The sequence below is a fragment of the Epargyreus clarus genome, unplaced genomic scaffold (genome assembly GCF_041222505.1).
Source record: "Epargyreus clarus isolate Ecla_fem2 unplaced genomic scaffold, WU_Ecla_fem_2.2 ptg000026l, whole genome shotgun sequence".
NCBI classification, from domain to species: domain Eukaryota; kingdom Metazoa; phylum Arthropoda; class Insecta; order Lepidoptera; family Hesperiidae; genus Epargyreus; species Epargyreus clarus.
Window position 1 is genome coordinate 16,506,237 of NW_027332233.1, and position 17,415 is coordinate 16,523,651.

General features: G+C 35.7%; 1 protein-coding gene across 1 annotated transcript in view; it reads right to left on the reverse strand.

The window, feature by feature from the left end:
* Window positions 1-17,415, reverse strand: part of mmd (disintegrin and metalloproteinase domain-containing protein mind-meld) — a 544,021-nt gene that overhangs the window by 18,611 nt on the left and 507,995 nt on the right. The window contains exons 10-12 of the mRNA XM_073088069.1: window positions 6,563-6,699; window positions 1,543-1,756; window positions 358-530 (exon numbers count right to left, since the gene is read on the reverse strand). Coding sequence (XP_072944170.1) covers window positions 358-530; window positions 1,543-1,756; window positions 6,563-6,699 — 524 coding nt within the window. The remainder of the gene's footprint in view (window positions 1-357; window positions 531-1,542; window positions 1,757-6,562; window positions 6,700-17,415) is intronic.

Sequence of the window (17,415 nt, forward strand, 5' to 3'; positions counted from 1 at the left end):
CATGGGAATTTCATCCGTACTGCTACATTTCTACATGTTCCACATAATTATTTTTAATGTGGTAAAACCCGATATGGTTTACTATATTATATGTTCCGTTGTAAGGTCACCACCAAGGGCACCATCTAAACTGTTATTTATCGTATATATCATGTAGCCCGCCCATTTTTATAGCCTTATTATGCCTTGGTAACAAAGTCAGGTTAATTGCAGGGACGAAGTAGAGAGTCTACATGATCAAGGCTTGATTTAATTCCCAATTTTCGAAGGATACTTAAGAGTTGTTCCGGTGAAATAAAGTTCTCGACAAGAGAGGACGTAAGTAATCAAACAATTTTGTAACATTTTGTACCATACCTGAGCAACTGCGTGGTGTCCTTCTCGATCTTGAACAGTTTCCTGGCGGTGTAGTCGCTGAACTTCTGGATGGCGCGCGTGATGTCCTGTTTCCTGTCGATGTCCGCCTGGTCCGCGCTCTGCCACGACTCGATGTAGACCAACGATACCCTGGTGTTGAGCGTGCGGAAGTACTGTTGGAAAGCGAAATGGTTATTGAAGATTTCTTAGATGTATAACAGGTCGTGAGACGCACATAACTATCTAATTTATCGTCTCCTCACTACTCCTAAAGATTATTAATTTATTATGCAGCTACTAACACCTCCACTCCTAGCACTCTAATAAAATACAATTTACCGAATGTTTTGCCAAATATTAAAACATGTCAATTTTCTAAAATTTCATTCTTTGGAATGCAAGAATTAGATTGATTGTTTTTAATAATGTCGTCGCAGGAAAGGCTAAACGTTTAACATGCAAGGAGGTCACTGCGTGTTAGAAATTTAGCCTTTCCAGTGACGATGTGTCAGTGAATTACTCCATTTATCCAAGAATTAAATATTAACGGAATCAAATTCATAAAACATCAGATAAGTTCAGTAATACCGTTCCCATAAGATAACACTCCAACTGAAGGCACGAAGGTACACATACTCGGAATATTTTAAAACTGTGGAGTATGTACTCGTATGTGGGGCCCGCATAGAGTGTGCGATGCGAGAATTCTTTCCCGTCTCATCGAGAATGCAAATGCAATTTCGTTTTTCGTCGAATCTTCTATTCCTTTTGGGACCGTGATTACAGGTCGAGGGAAAGTTCTAATGCTTCGTACGGTTAAGTACAGAATAAAGAATGGGTATACTTAATTCAAGAACAAATCCCTTAATTCATTTGTGTATAGTATTAGATAATAATACATTTAAGGCCTAATCCAAAATCCAATCCAATCCTAATCCAAATCCTAAAGATCCAAGATTTCCACCAAAGCATTGAAAAGCAAGATATTTTTCGTAAAAAAAGAAATTGCTCTCTTCCTGTCATTTATAATATTGTGTTTGGTTTAAGTACCTTTATTATCTAGGAGCTACCTACCGTTTTTCAAGAGTTCCTGACAATTGAGTGGGCTGAAATTAACCCGTGCACAATTGCAATAATGACGATAAAGCAGAAATAGCAAATCGTTAAGTGGACTTATAAACTTACTAAATCAGCAATATTGGCAACTTGTATCGCATCATGGACGACTTCCGACCGGGTGCTTCCGTTTCTTCTGTCAAACATAGCCTTGTCTATCACCAGGGCGGTCTCAATGTACTTGGTAGTCTCCCGCACATCTCGTCTGCGCCTGTTCAGAGACCGGAGACCAACGTTCTGCCACCACCGCCAGGACTCCTCGTCCGATGATGATATGGTCTCTCTGAAAATAATGATTGGTGCGATTAGTTGGCAACTTGAAGAGTTTCAGGTATTTGAGTTTGACATAAATGAAATATTTGAGTTATTGCATATTTAACCTTGGAATAGATTCCCAGATGAATTTAGATTAGGTAGTTTTTTTTGTTTGTGATTAAGGTAACCTTAACGGAAGTATACTAATTATAACTAATGTCATAGTGTAATTTAATTTCAATTAAATTGTTACGAGTATGAAGACTATAGAGCATGGACACTCTTATGGAGATTATGTTTACAGGAGTGATAATTTCCAGTAAATCGGGGTCAATTATATAATCAAGTGGTTGAATATAAAGCGCGAGTGAAATCAATCGAGCGACCCCGAGTCCCCGGCAGCGCGCGAGCCTGACGAATGTCCCGCAGATAAAGTTGATCAAGGCGGCGCGGGATTAGGCTCAGACAGTTGATAAAGGAACGCCTTAATCGTTTTTAAGCCGGACTCAGATGCAGGATGCTCTAGACGACTTCCCATTTTGAAGTTCCAGTACCCTTACCATGAGTTTTTACGTTTTGACAAATATGACTGTTTTGGTATTTGTTTACGGATTTGCCCATATAATTTCCAATCAGCGCCCCTAGCGGATTATATAAGAACTTGGAAATTGTATGGGCCAATACGTAAACAAATACCAAAACAGTCATATTTGTCAACACCCCAGGTCACATGTAACTCTGGTTTTTCAAATGTGCCGATCTAAATAAATAGCAACTATCACTTGACTTATTCATCAATCCTCATACGATTTCAACAACTTTTGACCCAAATTAATCTGTATGGAACATTATCATGGAATCGTGAGAGCGGAACTTAATAGCTGTAATAGACTAACTTAGAATGTTAATATTAAAATACCTTAACTAGAACAGGTAATAAATTTATAAGCAGCTCACCTACATTTCTTGGAATAATGTTATAATAGTACACGTATTTTGCTTTCCGGAAACATTGCACGAAACAAGTGGTCTATTCCACGAGAAACCGTTTTGTATTTAGCCCCTTTATTAAGTAGTGCCAGAAGTACGCCCTTGTTTCCTAACAGGGCGAATTAATCCTCAGGGATCATTTCCCGGAGTAGAGAGTGCGTGACTCAGAACATTTGTGTAGCGAGCTCTTCCTTACAAAATGCCTTCGGATGTTCCGTTGTTGTGTATTTTTAGAGCGTCTGTTTACAAAAGGTTACGTAAGGAATAGGAACGGACTGTTTCGAATAGATTTCAATTGGTATTCCGTTTTGTGATGTATTAGATAGCAAGCGTTTAAGAAGTAATATATTACGTGTTCTGAAACAATTATACGTGTTTCGTTTTTGACAAAAATATTTATTTATCTTATGTTATGTATCGACTTTATTTGGCAAAGCTTGCTGAATTGTTTACAATGACAATTATTTATTGTAATTTGGTCTATGTTATTTGTGTAAGATTTTCTGCTTTCACTTTCAAAATTATTATAAAATCTTTAATTTGCTAATGTTGTTTGTCCATTATGGTTTTTAAAATCATTTTTGATGAAGAAATGTTATCAAGATTTTTAGTTCTTAATTGTAAAAAAAGAGTTAAAGAGGGAGAGCGAGAGTGATAGTTATAGTTTTTTAATAAATTCTTTGACACAAAATACTGCGTTGGAAAAAATTTGCAAAGCACTTTGTTTTCTAATAGCGGGTATTTATTTTCTAGAAAATAAGATGTGCGTGACTGAAAGCATTAGTGGCGGCAATTTCCTCGGAAAATGGCTTCGGATGCTCTATTTAGTGTTTGTTGTTGGTTATTTGTCAAAGCTTTCCTAGAAAATGGTATTAAAGTTGTCTGTTTTAGTTTCTCGTCTGATATTTTTAGACAAAAAATGTTAATTTATATTTCAGTCTCAAAGCTTGCTTACTTTTTCGTTCTTTTACCATTTGAGTTACAAAGTATAAACAAATTTTCAGAATCTTGTTGCTTGGTTTTTCGATTCCAAATATATATTTTTTTCTGTTTGTTCTAACTCATGTTATGCCAAACGATATTTTTATGTACAGTACAGTACAGTACATTATAAACTACATTCGTGAAAAAGCGATATGAAAGAGTTTTCTGAAACTATCTTTAATAACGTTGTAATACCGCGAGGGATTGAGTCGTTATCTTCTCAAGCTCAATCAATGTCTTAAATTCCCTTACCATTTCCCCATAATCGCATATAATCAGCGATTTGGTCCTTAAAGAGGAGCACTGATTCAGAAGTCCCGCGATCTATCAAAATACCTTCATCTATAACCTCTGAAAGAGGCGTTTAACGCGAAATTTACAACGTATCTGAGGGTCCAATCGCCCAACGATAAGCCTCATTCCTGCTTTGATGCTCCCGGAGGATATTTTAATGATTCCTTTGACGCCTTCCGTTCAGCGAACTCTCGAATAGATATTGAAATGTTAACAGCCAAATGACCTGCGATTTGAGGTCGAAAAAGTTGACTACGGTTAATAAACATGATAAGGTCGCAATTGAAAATTATGTCGAATCATTTAATATCAGAGTACGGGTTTCACAGTTAATTAATTGTTATAGTTATTATATCCGCAATTTTCGACCATAAGCGTACACCATATCATTTGTAGGTAAGAAAATTCGTTTGTGATGCGACTCAGTGGCAGCACTGTCCACCCCTTTTCTGCCTAGTGTTAAGCAATCTTATTTGGGGTTTGTTACATAAAGTCTATAGGCGGCAATAGCTACTTACTAATTTTGCTGAGTTTACCACATCTTTAATATTCCCCTCATCCACTTTCGAATTCAAGACCCCAGCACTTTATAGACTCACTTTTCAGAATTATCTCTATTAACCATACCGTCTTATAAGAATCGGGCGGATAACCTATGATTATTGATACAGGCATACAGCCGCACGGCCATTGTGAGTCAAATCCGCGGGGTGTTGGCTATAAATCATTCAGTTGAGCCCAATTTGTAGATATCCTAGCCAACCGTTTTGGGTCGGGTTCTTTGTATTCTGGCGCGTCTTTTGAAGCGCTTGATCTTTGCGCTAAACTTATTTTGTTTATATCATATTTGTAAAATTGGGTTTCCTTTAGAAAAAGCTTGGATATCTGTTTGTTGTATTGTAAATTGTTACCATTTCTATATCAGCTTTTTGCCAGTGATTACAAATTACTTATCACTTTTTAAAAAATGCAGGGAAACACCGTGAAACATATATCCCTGAGAGTTCTTTGAAGAAAGTATTCGTGGATGTGTGAAGTCTGCTAATCCGCATTTGATCAGCACGGTGGACTATGACCTAAATCCTTCTGTACCTGAGAGGGGACCCGTGCCCGACTGTAGGAAAATAATTGACGACGACACTAGTATAGTTTGAGTTGTTTTTTGGTTTGCAAAGGGATGGCAAGCTTTATCAATTGGTCTACTGGTAAGTGTAATTAGTCGATGTAAGTAGGATCCTCCTCAGTTAGGACTGTTGCTTAAAAGGGTGTCAATCTCTACACAGCAGATACCATTTCACATTAGATAGCGCAAAAAGGTCGAATCTACCCCAAATTAGTTTACCTTAGACATAAAAAATATACTTTCAGATTTTTGGACGACACCTTAAATCAGCCAACTGAATCCGAAGTAACATTATTTAACCCAGAGGTCAAAGCGAGAACTCAAATTGAATATAATTCCCCGCAACACCGCGTTCAAATATTCAGTAAATTATGTATTTGCGAATATTTTTTCTGCGCGGACGGAATTCGTTAGGAAGTTTCCATTGTACGGCGACTTCGGGAGCTCGGGAACTTTCGCCCTGCATTATTCACTTGCGTTGTGATTTATTGTCGAATTATGATTCATTTATGTGGTATTATTTTTACTCTGCCGCTGATTCCCTACTTGAAAAAGTTGACTTTTTGCGTAGCAATGTTCTAATGTTATAGCACAATTGGATTTCATGGATATAGGTCTATCTTTATTCTACTCTGTTCTTGTATCTTACTTCTCATTGTACCTTTGTAATTATTGATTCTGTAGGAGGTACTAGTAAGTATGTTAAGAAAACCACTCTCAGGTTATTTATCAAATCAAATCAAATTTATTGTGGTTTATAAAAATGAATCACGTATTCTGCGTTTGATATCTAAACATTAATATATAAGAAGTATACAAACGTCACGAGATTCGCGACGGCACGGTCCCGTGACGCGACAACGCGTGTCCGTGACACGTGTCCTCGGCACGTGACGTGTTACGACGTAACACGACATGGGACTTGACTGATGCTTTCCTTTTTAGTTGACCTCCTTGTAATAGTCTAGCACTATTTCTTTATTCATTTTATAAGTGTGAAGTGTTATAGACTTTATTTTTGATTAGATTACATAAATTTATGTAATTACCTATCTTCATGTTATAAAATGCACGTTTAGTGGTTGGTCCCAACGGTTATCACTGTCAGAGGCATTACAGGTTTCAAACATTCCACATAGGTTAGATAATAATCTATTCACAAAAAAGCGTTTCAGATTAGATGCATGGCAGAGTACGCTTTGTAGGCGTTCCAAGTTATTAACGAAGAGATTAACAAATTGGAAATGGTTGCAATTACAACCGATTAACACTCCTAAGAAGTTTTACTTGTAAGTCAGAAAATATTTCAAGATACAAGGCCCTCCCTGGAGCCACCGGCAACAATCACTATACACTCTTGAATCTAACACAATTCGATCTATAGCATAAAATAGTTCTGTAGAAGATTTTAATTCCAATCAAAAGGAAGTTGAAGCAACTTACGCCAGCATTCCAGGGTCTCGTAGCCTCTCGATGAAGGACAGGTGCTTCGTGCGGCGCGTCTTCGGCCTGTAGTCCAGCTTGTTGGCGCACCCCTTGTTCGACTTGGTCCGCGCTTCGAAGATCACATGTGGGTGTTTCTGCTGAAACAAATCGATGCACACGTTAATTGCTGTTATGTTGGAGACTGGAGAGGATTCCGGATGAAAGACGGAGGTGTTGTGATGAGCTTATTTTTGTTAGGGTCTGGGTGCTTGTTTACGCCTTGAGTGTGTCCATAATGCAATAATTTTTGCTAGGTTGTTATCCATAAGTACATTTCTTAATATACTAAATCTGTATACAGAAACAAATTTTATCTAAGGTATCCTAATCATAAAACGGCTTATTGTAATAAAATTGAAGGTACTTAAATATATCGAACATTTATAAATGCACAATATTGTTTAAATTAGAATTCGGCATTAAATGAGCCAAAAAATCACAAAGTGAAGAAGTAGACGTAGAAAAAATTGTGGAAAAGCAACAATAGCTTACAATGTGAAGAGTGAATAATTAAATAGAATATTTTTATATCGAAAGTCATAACAATGTCGGCGACGTCTCGGTGTCTAAATTGTCTCTGATTACGTTTATTTTTGTCTGTTCCCGCCCTGACCGTTCAATTCGCGCCATTTTGCGCCGATTTGTTAGCGAAACGAATCACAAAACAAACGAAATGAACGAACGCAAAATCATTAGAAAAGAAACGTAGATAATGACTTCGCAACTCAATACTTGCCTAAAAATAATTTTTACGACAAAAAATTCAATGTGAATTCGGTAAAATTCCGCAATGGCTCTCAAACGGCTTAATTAAAGTCATTGCTTTGTCACATGGAAAGGAAGCCACAGAATAATTAAATGCTAGAGTTCATATAATGTAGATTTGCGTTAACCAAAAGCTATATTATTTTGCACATTACAAGTTTTTTTATATATGAAGTTGTAGTATGTAGTGTAGTATAAACAAGGGCATATTCATCCAGATGGTAAGTGATTCCTTTCGCTCGTTGACATTTGTAATCTACCTTAATTAATATAGAAGTACTTTAAGATTACAGACGGGTTGTTGCCTCTAAGGATTAAGTTGGAATGCCTCATTAGTGTTCTGGTTTTAGGGGTGTGACAAGACAGAGCCATTCCTGTTAATATACGAAACGTTAGAATGCAGTCTCCTAGGATAGGTATACAACTGCTTTCGGTAGGACTCCAACCCTATTTGTTACCATGGTCAGCTGTGTTCAATACTCAATACTTTATTGCAATCATGGTTAGTTTTACAATTGTTCTATAATCATTTACAATTCCAGGAACACATGAACTCGCAATAGGTGTAGCAATGAACGTGAGAGCGGCCGATTTATATAAACAATTAAACATAGTTATTAGATTTACAACAAATAGGTATAGTTTAACTAGTATTTATTTGTTTGTTTATATTATTATTATTTTTTCTTTTTTTTGTGTTCACTTCTCATCAATCATCATTAAAAATTCCGCAAATCTGATTGCAGTCTCACCGCTTCAGAATACTATAAAATATTATAAGGTAGAAAATAATAGGCATGGGTATAAAGGCGTAATTAAACATAGATTAATTCTACCTCCTTCATACTTTCAATTGAAATTGCTGGAGCTGGCGTTGACAGGTTCCACGTGTAAGCCACAAATACCACAAAACCGGAGTATGTAATTATGTTTTATTTGAGCAAAAACCAACCTTGTCGCTTCATTCACGCATAAAATATCTTAATAAAATTAACAATCATATTAATAAAGGAAGTTAATGAATAAAATAATATAATAAACACTACACTGTAATAAAAATACTAAGTCTTTTCAAATTACGAAGGATAAATGAAAGTGGATTAAAATGTTGAAATAGGAGAACGGAATTTATTTTGTATTTATCAATTTCACATAGATAACAAATGAAATTTGTTTTTTAAATGCTAAATTTTATACGTTCCTCTATTTGTATTCGGGTCTGTGGTAAGCCTAATTTTACCATTAAATGTTGGAGGTCTAATGTAAATAATATTTCAGTCCCAATAAAATCACTAATTATGTTTTTAAAATTTGAAATCATTTGTTGTCTTACACTATTGAAATAGATACTCATAAGATAGAAATTAGATTTATGTAGGTAGAATTTAATATTGGCCGATTTCTTAAAAACTGACGCGCAAGATGGCGGCTATCGCGGTGAGAAATGGCGCCAATTTACCGCGAATGCGGCTAAATTGGACATTTCCCGCGCACCCACCGGTGGACATATCGCGCCTTTCCCGTGGATAATGCTACACTTTTTACCTTTACGGGCCAATGTTTTATCCGGTTATGCCTTAAAAGTCATTTTCAGCACCATGAAATGAAAATTATACAAAAGTTATTACTTATTCATTTTTCTTCTTTGATTTTTATAAAATTTATTTTTAAGTAATAAATCTTAGATTATTTTTCATAAAATAAATAAAAAATAATATGGTGTTGTTGGTACCACTTTTGGAAAGGATTTTTGGAAAGGACTTTTGGAAAGGAGAATGCCCATTCTTGGTACTGAGTTTTCTCATGCGTCAAAATGAAAGTAATATTAAAATTATTATTTGATTTTTTTTACATAATTTGTCGATCAGAATAGTTTCTTTGAACAAGGGGGTTCCATTTAAGATAAAATAAGACGAAATGTTGATTTTTGTTCTTAAAAATTAAAATGGCGGTATTTTATACTTGGAATTCATTATTTTAGGTTTTTAGGATTATTTTAGGTTTTTTTACCGACTACCTTTAAAAGTAAATGGAATATGTTAATCGAACTACATTATAGGTACCTACTATCAGTTAAAACCGACCATCAATCTATCGTCGGATATTTTCGATTTTGAGGTTATGTAACATTTCGATAATTAACTTCAGAACCCGGGTGCTGATCTAAAAAATAATTATTGGTGGTAGTATTTGGTTAATTATACATCGTCCACAACAAGTTTCATACTTTTATCGGCATTGTCCTTTGAATTTCGAATAATATACTCATCAGTTTATTGTAATAAGTTTTATGTTTCTTTTTTTATATTTTTTCTCTAGATAATGATTATTGTTATTTAATATATTATAATCTGTTCTATATACTCTATCATTAGATTAGTTAAAGGTAATGTTATGAAATAGGAATGTCGTTATCTGCTACCAATAATTTATTCGTTTACTACGTATTAGGCTTATTAATACGTTGGAATTACTTTAAAAATATAGCTTCCGAATTCCTAAATATTCCTTAATTATTCTTTTCCCATTTTGTCACATAAAACTTAACGTAACGTTACGAAATAATTAGCGTATTTCTGCCACGACCCATTAAGACACTCGCCAGGCGCAATAGAACAAAATGAATTGCGATCATAACGGTGTATATGCGGTTGGCGCTTACACAAATGTCTTGGAAAATGTTCCACAAATCCACCATACGAACCAAACAACGACTTTGTTCCTTAAGAAATAAGACCCGAGGGTGCGCAAGCCCGAGACTGCAATATCGCGAAAACTTTTCATACAAAATATAATGCTGCTGCTTAATAAATTGCTCCTAGGTGTTGCATACAATGTTAGTAACAGTGACATATTGGGGCTTTATTCTTTATTTCTATGGAAATAGAGAGGAAAATTGCTTATTAGTACGCGGGACAAAGGAGTTTTCTCGTCAAAAAGGATGCTTGGTTTGTAGCGACACGTTTTTGATTCATTTATTTTCGTACGTTCACAGTTTTAGTACTAAGATGTTGTTATATTATGAACATAAACTGATGTGATAAAATTAATATTGTTTGGTTTATTGCTTCATTTTTTATCTTTTTTGTAACCTTTCAAGATGTGAGTTGCCAATTATATCAAATATAAAAACGTAAACTTGAGTTTTTAGACAATATCATTTTTTTTTATAATATTCCCTGTAAACAAACTATTTGTATTAAAAAGCGCGTATTCATGACAATTGTGTATTCAATGACACCCTTATCAGACGTAGCAACGTAACATCTGTAACCAATCTCATACAGATATTTGAGGTTGATTACAGAAGTCCAAGAGCGGTAATAACCACATACTAGCTAGTGGATACATTCCAGTAGCTAGTATGTGTTTATTTCTTTGTTACTAGTATGTGCTAGTATGTGTTTATTGTCGTTGATATTTTATATGAAAAAACATAAAATAATTACATTACGCAATATATTGTACATTAAACAACATATTTATATTCAATATCCACGTTATATTTATGTTTGCATATTCAAAAACGCCGGAACTCATTATTCGCGATCCCGTAACGGGTCCCGTGGGCTGATCAAACAATTGTGTTATTGAGGATTTTGCCCCAACTTCGGGGGCAAAAACCCTGAAGCGGGGCCCCAATTAGGTCAACCGTTTGATGAACTTTTGACAAATCGTTTGAAGGACGATCTACTTTGATCGCTTGTTTCTTTGAATTGGATTAACAATACTAGTTTAAAGATTAAACTGTACTTCAAAGAAGAGGATTAAGTTGGAAGCTTCTTGTTTCTATTTTACTTATGTTAATCTGTTGTCTGTTATTTTATTCGCATAAATCGTATCGAGTGGATTTTCACTGAAAAACAATGTATCAGTATAAATATTTTGGTTACGTCAGGGTTTTTTATCTCCACAAAGACGTACCACAATTTGATTTCTGAAATTTGAGTACGTAGAGCTTTTAAGGCTTTCGAGTATCAATTCACTAATCTTGATTACTAAATAGGATGTTAATTCAGAGCTTATTTTGTATGTAGAAACATTGTATGAGTCTCATTACCAGTGACCTTAGTAATACATTGGTAACAAGTAGCTGGTGCTGGTAGCTGGTAACTAGTAGCGCCATCTCTGAACTCTCCATTGAACTGTGAAAACCCCTTACTATTATTTAACAACTATAAAACAGCTCTTTACACTATCGATGTAGCTGAAAACAACTTAGAGCGGACCAAAGTACTTGATAACATACTACACTCACCACATTACGCGGTGCAATTCGAAGCTTCCGTACATACTGTCGATGCTAATAAGCATACCGAGTCGAACACATGCTTTCGGTCGAGCTAAGTGGCCGTCACTAACCAAAGTAACTTTGCTTGTCGGGAATTGTCTCAAATAATACGGAGTTCGAAATGGTTTGAATTGTAACATTGTGGTGTCGCAACTTATCCGAATAAGAAGTAATGGACAAGTCGAGATTATAATGTTTGGAAATCAGGAAAAAATATACCTTGCTCCTGCTTCCTAGAAGAATTATGTCCTGAATGTTGATGTTAGTGTACTCACTGCTGAAACAAGCATTTATGAATCAAACCCATTTAGGATGAAGTCTTATCTGTTGGTTGGTCACAGGTACCCCCTGAAGACTTTCTTGGACCGCTTCCTTAATCGAGTCTCTGTCTTACCACACCTCCTAAACTGCTCGGCATAATACTTATACAGTAATAAGGTAGGAATGGATGGGGCGGTAATTACTCTCTAATGAAGCCTTTAAAAGTTCTTTTAAATCAAGTTCCAGATGTTCGCTAAAGTAATTCAATTTCTACAAATAGGTACGCTATAATTCGAACGACAAAAAAATTCACAACTCTTTTGCCCACAATCACTATAAACTCGAACAGGTGCAAAAAATATCTAAGATAATGGTTTGAAAAAATATTGATAGCACCATTTGCGTTGTCCATAAATAAGGTCCAGGTGCGTTCGAAGTGAATGCAGCCACTTCCATCTAAGTTATATCCTTGTTCGTTGTGAGGTTATTGTTCCATTGCTGGCAATAAAGCGAGTGATCTAGACGGGGTTATATCGAATAGAGTAATGTAATGTTAAAATAAAATATTCCGTGAAGTATTAAATTTGCGGCTAGTTTTCTACATAGTGTAATTCCCGTAGGACAATAAAGTATCTTTTCAATTGGCTTGTCATCGTTTCTGAAATGTTTAGTGTAGTCAACTAAGTGGAAATGAAAAAAAAGCAGATATTAATTAATCGAGTGAAATTTTCATTAAACTAAATTTAACTAAAGAAGATGCATAATTAGATGTAACAATTTGATCAGCTCACACAAAATTCAAAATTTGTGAGATAGACAATGGTAACCCTATTTAAGTATTTATAAAACTGAGTAATTAGATATGAAGTTCTTAAAATATAAACGTGAATTCTTCTTTATCGAAAAGTTAAATAATATGCTTCGTATCATTGAAAACCTTGTGGATGTGAAACCGAATGGTCGTAATACAAAGGTTTACAATCGTAAATATCTATCGCCGCACTATCGAACAGCGCCGTGTCTAAAGTCGTTCCCCCAGAAGATCGTCTTATCTATCTTTCGGGAAACAATCGGATATAAATCGCGGGGCTTTTAGAGTGCAGTCGATTTGCGCGGATCCTGTTTATTTATTAACAAAAGGGATATGGATGGCGGCGTTGGTGTGACAGATCGTTGTTGAGGCGGACTCGGGACATTGTTGTATGTAACGGTTAGTGTTTTGTTTTATCTTTACAAGAAAAACTTTAAGTGTGTTCGTGAGATATGACGTTAAAGACATTATATTGATTATGTGTTACAACCCTTGAGTAACCTCGAGGTTGAAACATCTCATGTCTGTGTAATTTGAAAATAACTGCCATCCCTTACGTTTACTCGTATTTGCACGATTATTGAGTATTAAAAAGGACTTTTATACTTTTAGTGTGTTTGTTATTGTAAATGGTTGATCTTTTTATTAAGGTATATACGTAAAGGAATGCTCAAAAATATTCGGGGATCTGATTCGAGTTAAATTGCGTTACCAACGAAATGCGTTTTTAAAAAGATTTATTTCTAGTTACTTAAACTAATACAGAATTTATGGAACACGAGCGGTATTAAAAATGTGTCCGAACACCAAGAAGGCTCTGACAGAACTGCTTGTCCCACCTATCTTTCTCACCATCCACTCACTGTAACACTACACTTAATGTTTCCTCTTCTGAACATTACGCTAACGTAACTCTCGCAACATCTATTTTCATGAAGCAGTAAGTTTGTATAATATTATTCTTTGAAACAAGAACCTAAAAACATTTTTAAATAATTCATCCAAAGACATTCTGAGGCATCCAGTCACGGAAACCGCTGCCCATATCGTTTCTGTTAATAAATAAACAGGATATACAAACTGTTTGCGCTGGGAAAGATACGCAATTTATATCCAATTGTTCCTCAAAAGACAGATAAGTGCAGAGCGCAGTCCGACCATGAAGAGTTCCTTTGAAAACGGCTCTTCATTCAATTACCGCCCATCCCTAATCCATCCAAATCTAACGGACTCACCTTTAAGTCTAGGCTATTTAGGGCCGAGGGCCGGCAAGGCCGTGGGTCACGAGGTGTCCCGATCGAACGATCGCGATCCGTCATCGTGACAGTGACAAAGGGACGGGACAGCTCGGTACACGCCAGCTGGCAATGTGGGAAATGAATGTGGGAAAATGGGAATTTTATGCCATCTTCGTGACCCGGGGAAATTAAATATTTCTGTGGATATAAATGTGTTTGAAGTTGAGAGCGAGAGTAACTGGGTATTTTTACGAATGACAAGATGGTTAAGTTATATTATATGTGATTATGTAGGTGTATGTTGGTGGTAGGGAGCCATGCATATATTGATGATTTGGGCAGTAACGTAGCGCAGCTGTGTCCTATATAAGGATGGTTAAATTCGTGTCAAAGACACTGGTCATTTGACATAAGATGGATTACGTTACATCCATTGTTCTTAAGGAAGAATCTACAAGGTCGAAAATAGGTTCTTGAGGATTCTAAGGTGCATACATTTAGCAAATTTATCGTAACGTAGAATACGTCAATATTTTTGTTTCTTTATTTTGACATGGATGTTTCATCAAACTAGCTTCGACTGTTCCCAAGATCGGACAAAGGACGACAAAAATATAACTGAGAAGTTTTTAGTTCCGATAAAAAGGTACAATAAGCTTACTAGAACTCTACGAATATAATTCACTTGTATTTTTTTTGCAGGACAGTTCCTGCAATAATAATCCTCCTCTATTATTGATTTTATTGTACAAATGACCTAACCTAACAACTTTTCATATGGAGAATTTGACAAATCACCAGTATCATTCGCGATCAGAGCAGCGCATTTGGCGCTATCGCCAAGATATATCGCTGCGTTTTATCGCTCCACGGAAAGTGATTTTGAATGGCCCCAATCATTCTTATGACGGGTTTCATTGGGAACTTCTGAAAAGCAATAAAGGCGCATAATGTTGGGGAGAGATAAGGAATCTGACAAATTATTTATTTACGATGGTATTCTGTACGCGGAGCTTTTTGGTTTTGAAATTTTTTATTCAGATATTGTCATAATATTTTTGTAATACGTTATCGATTAAAACATGCAAGTGTGTCTGCAATTCCACTCCTTTTATATAAGAATGAATGTATAACCAGTATTATTCCATCGGGAGGTACCATTTCTAGCATGAAGTAGTTCTTGCGTTGCGATAGAAGACTGGTTAACTTGCATGTGAGGCGACTATCGTAATCTTCACGAGTGTTGACTCGCCTGTGATCGGCTTCAGGTAGAACACCGGTATTGAGTAGGTGACTATTCATTATTACATATCAAAAGATAGACATATTAAGTCCTCAGAGATATCAACCCCTAGCCACACTGTAGCCGACCTCAAGTAAAACCTTTACCTGGAGTAAATTACACAGATCCACGGACGGCACGGACGGATACAATAAACAAAATCGTATACCGAATATAATATATTAATTTAAACCGTATAGTGCAACCGAACCACAAATAGTTCCGTACCCAACCACAGTGCATGGAAAATTGAATGGCAAAGTTTGAACAAATTAGTTTGCCCAAAGTTAGGCCAATACTCGTAACGGCACGACTGCAACGGTGCACTGAATAGTTGATGCCACAAATCCAACTCATTGTTTGACGATCCATTGGTGCGTTTAAAAATTCATTGCGCCTCGGTTTGAGGTCGTTTAGCTTTGCTAATCTGTTTTCAAACTATTGCTATAGTGTATGTGTGTGTATAAGAGAGAGATAGAGAGAATTTGTGTCTGACTGTCTTTTTCAATGTATCTGATCGCGGGCGTTTTTGTGCGAGTTTGCGTGAGTCTATGTTTAACGGGTCACTTCATATATGGTTATTGCGTTTTATTTAATTTGTTATAATTGGAAGGATTACTTTTTTAAAGTTGTCTAATTAATTATTGTATTGTTAACACTAATAGCCGTTCACTTTGGGAAATCTTTTTCATTCATATTAACCATAAAAAAATCTTACATTTGTACATAAAATCCGAGTAAAACCAGGGAGATTTACCAGTATTCCTTAATCGCAGCCAGTCCACAAGGTAATCCGTATTTAACTAAACGTAACACAAATTAGCGTCGCCCGCCCACCACGAGTTCCGCGAAACGCCACCAGAGGGCGACTGCATAAATATTCTAGAAATATGGCGCCCTTTAAACCGCTGATAAAGAGGCCGTAAATTAGCAGCAAACGAGCCAAATTATAAATCGCTTACCGCCCCGGCTCTCTTCGCCTGTTTTTATAAAGAAACATCTTCGGCCTAGACGCATTTACTGAGCGCTTCGTGAAAATATTGTGGAAGTTTTTTTTCTTAATAAGCGCGCAGTTTGTGAGTCTAAAGTGCTGGTCGGAGCGGTGCCTTTAGTTTGTCTGTTTACTTACAGTTTACTTCATTTTGATCATCGGGGTGATCACTTTTGTATACTATAGTAGTAGTCACCTGGGAAACCATTCACCTGCGTATAATAAAGTTGACTTAAATAAAATTGTTATTCCCATTAGCTCGAATCATAAGAATAAGAATAAGAATAAGAATAACTTTATTCGTAACAAATTTCACTTACAAAACTTTGTTATACAAAAACTTAATTAAAACTAAGTACAAGTAAATAAAGTGTTGCAACTAGTGCCTACGCTAGGTTAGACCTGTGTTGTAGTCACCAGTACCCCACCCTTCGAATTAATAACATACAAATTAGTATAAGCATACATTATACTATCGGTAAGTTTTTAAGTTATTAAGATTTATAGTATTGTTAGTACTTGAAATAAGTGTGTGTATGTATGTATGTGTGTGTGATTATGTGTGTACGTGTGTGTGTGTGTGTGTGTGTGTGTGTTTGTGGTTTATAATATTATATATAAGGAGCTGATATAATTTTTTCTGTCTCATCATATGTGTAATTGAAGAGCCAATTTGTAGTACACTTTTTACACTTGTTTTTACAAAAGGAGTAAATTCCTAAATGCTTATTTGCTTTATTATATAATCTTGAACCAAGATAACAGCAGAATTTCTGAGCAAATTTTGTTTTATAATGCTTCGAATCACAAACAGCAAACTTTCGTCTTTTATAATTCGATTGATGTTTTGTGTCATATTTGACCACGGTATGCTGTTTAAGTATAGCGTTTAGAATAAATAACTGCCTTACTGTGAGAACCTTAGCATCTTGATAGAGTAAATTTGTCGGGTATAATCTAGGTTTAAACAAAGAAACTTTTAGAATTGTACGTTGGGCTCTTTCGAGTTTCAGTAAATGTGATTTGCTTGCACCTCCCCAAGATGTCATACAATATGTTATGATAGATTGGCAAAGGCTTACATAAACGAGTTTCATAATATTAATATCCGCTACATGGCGCAGTTTTTTAAAAATGTATATAAGTTTTTTAATTCTTTTTGTAGTTTCATT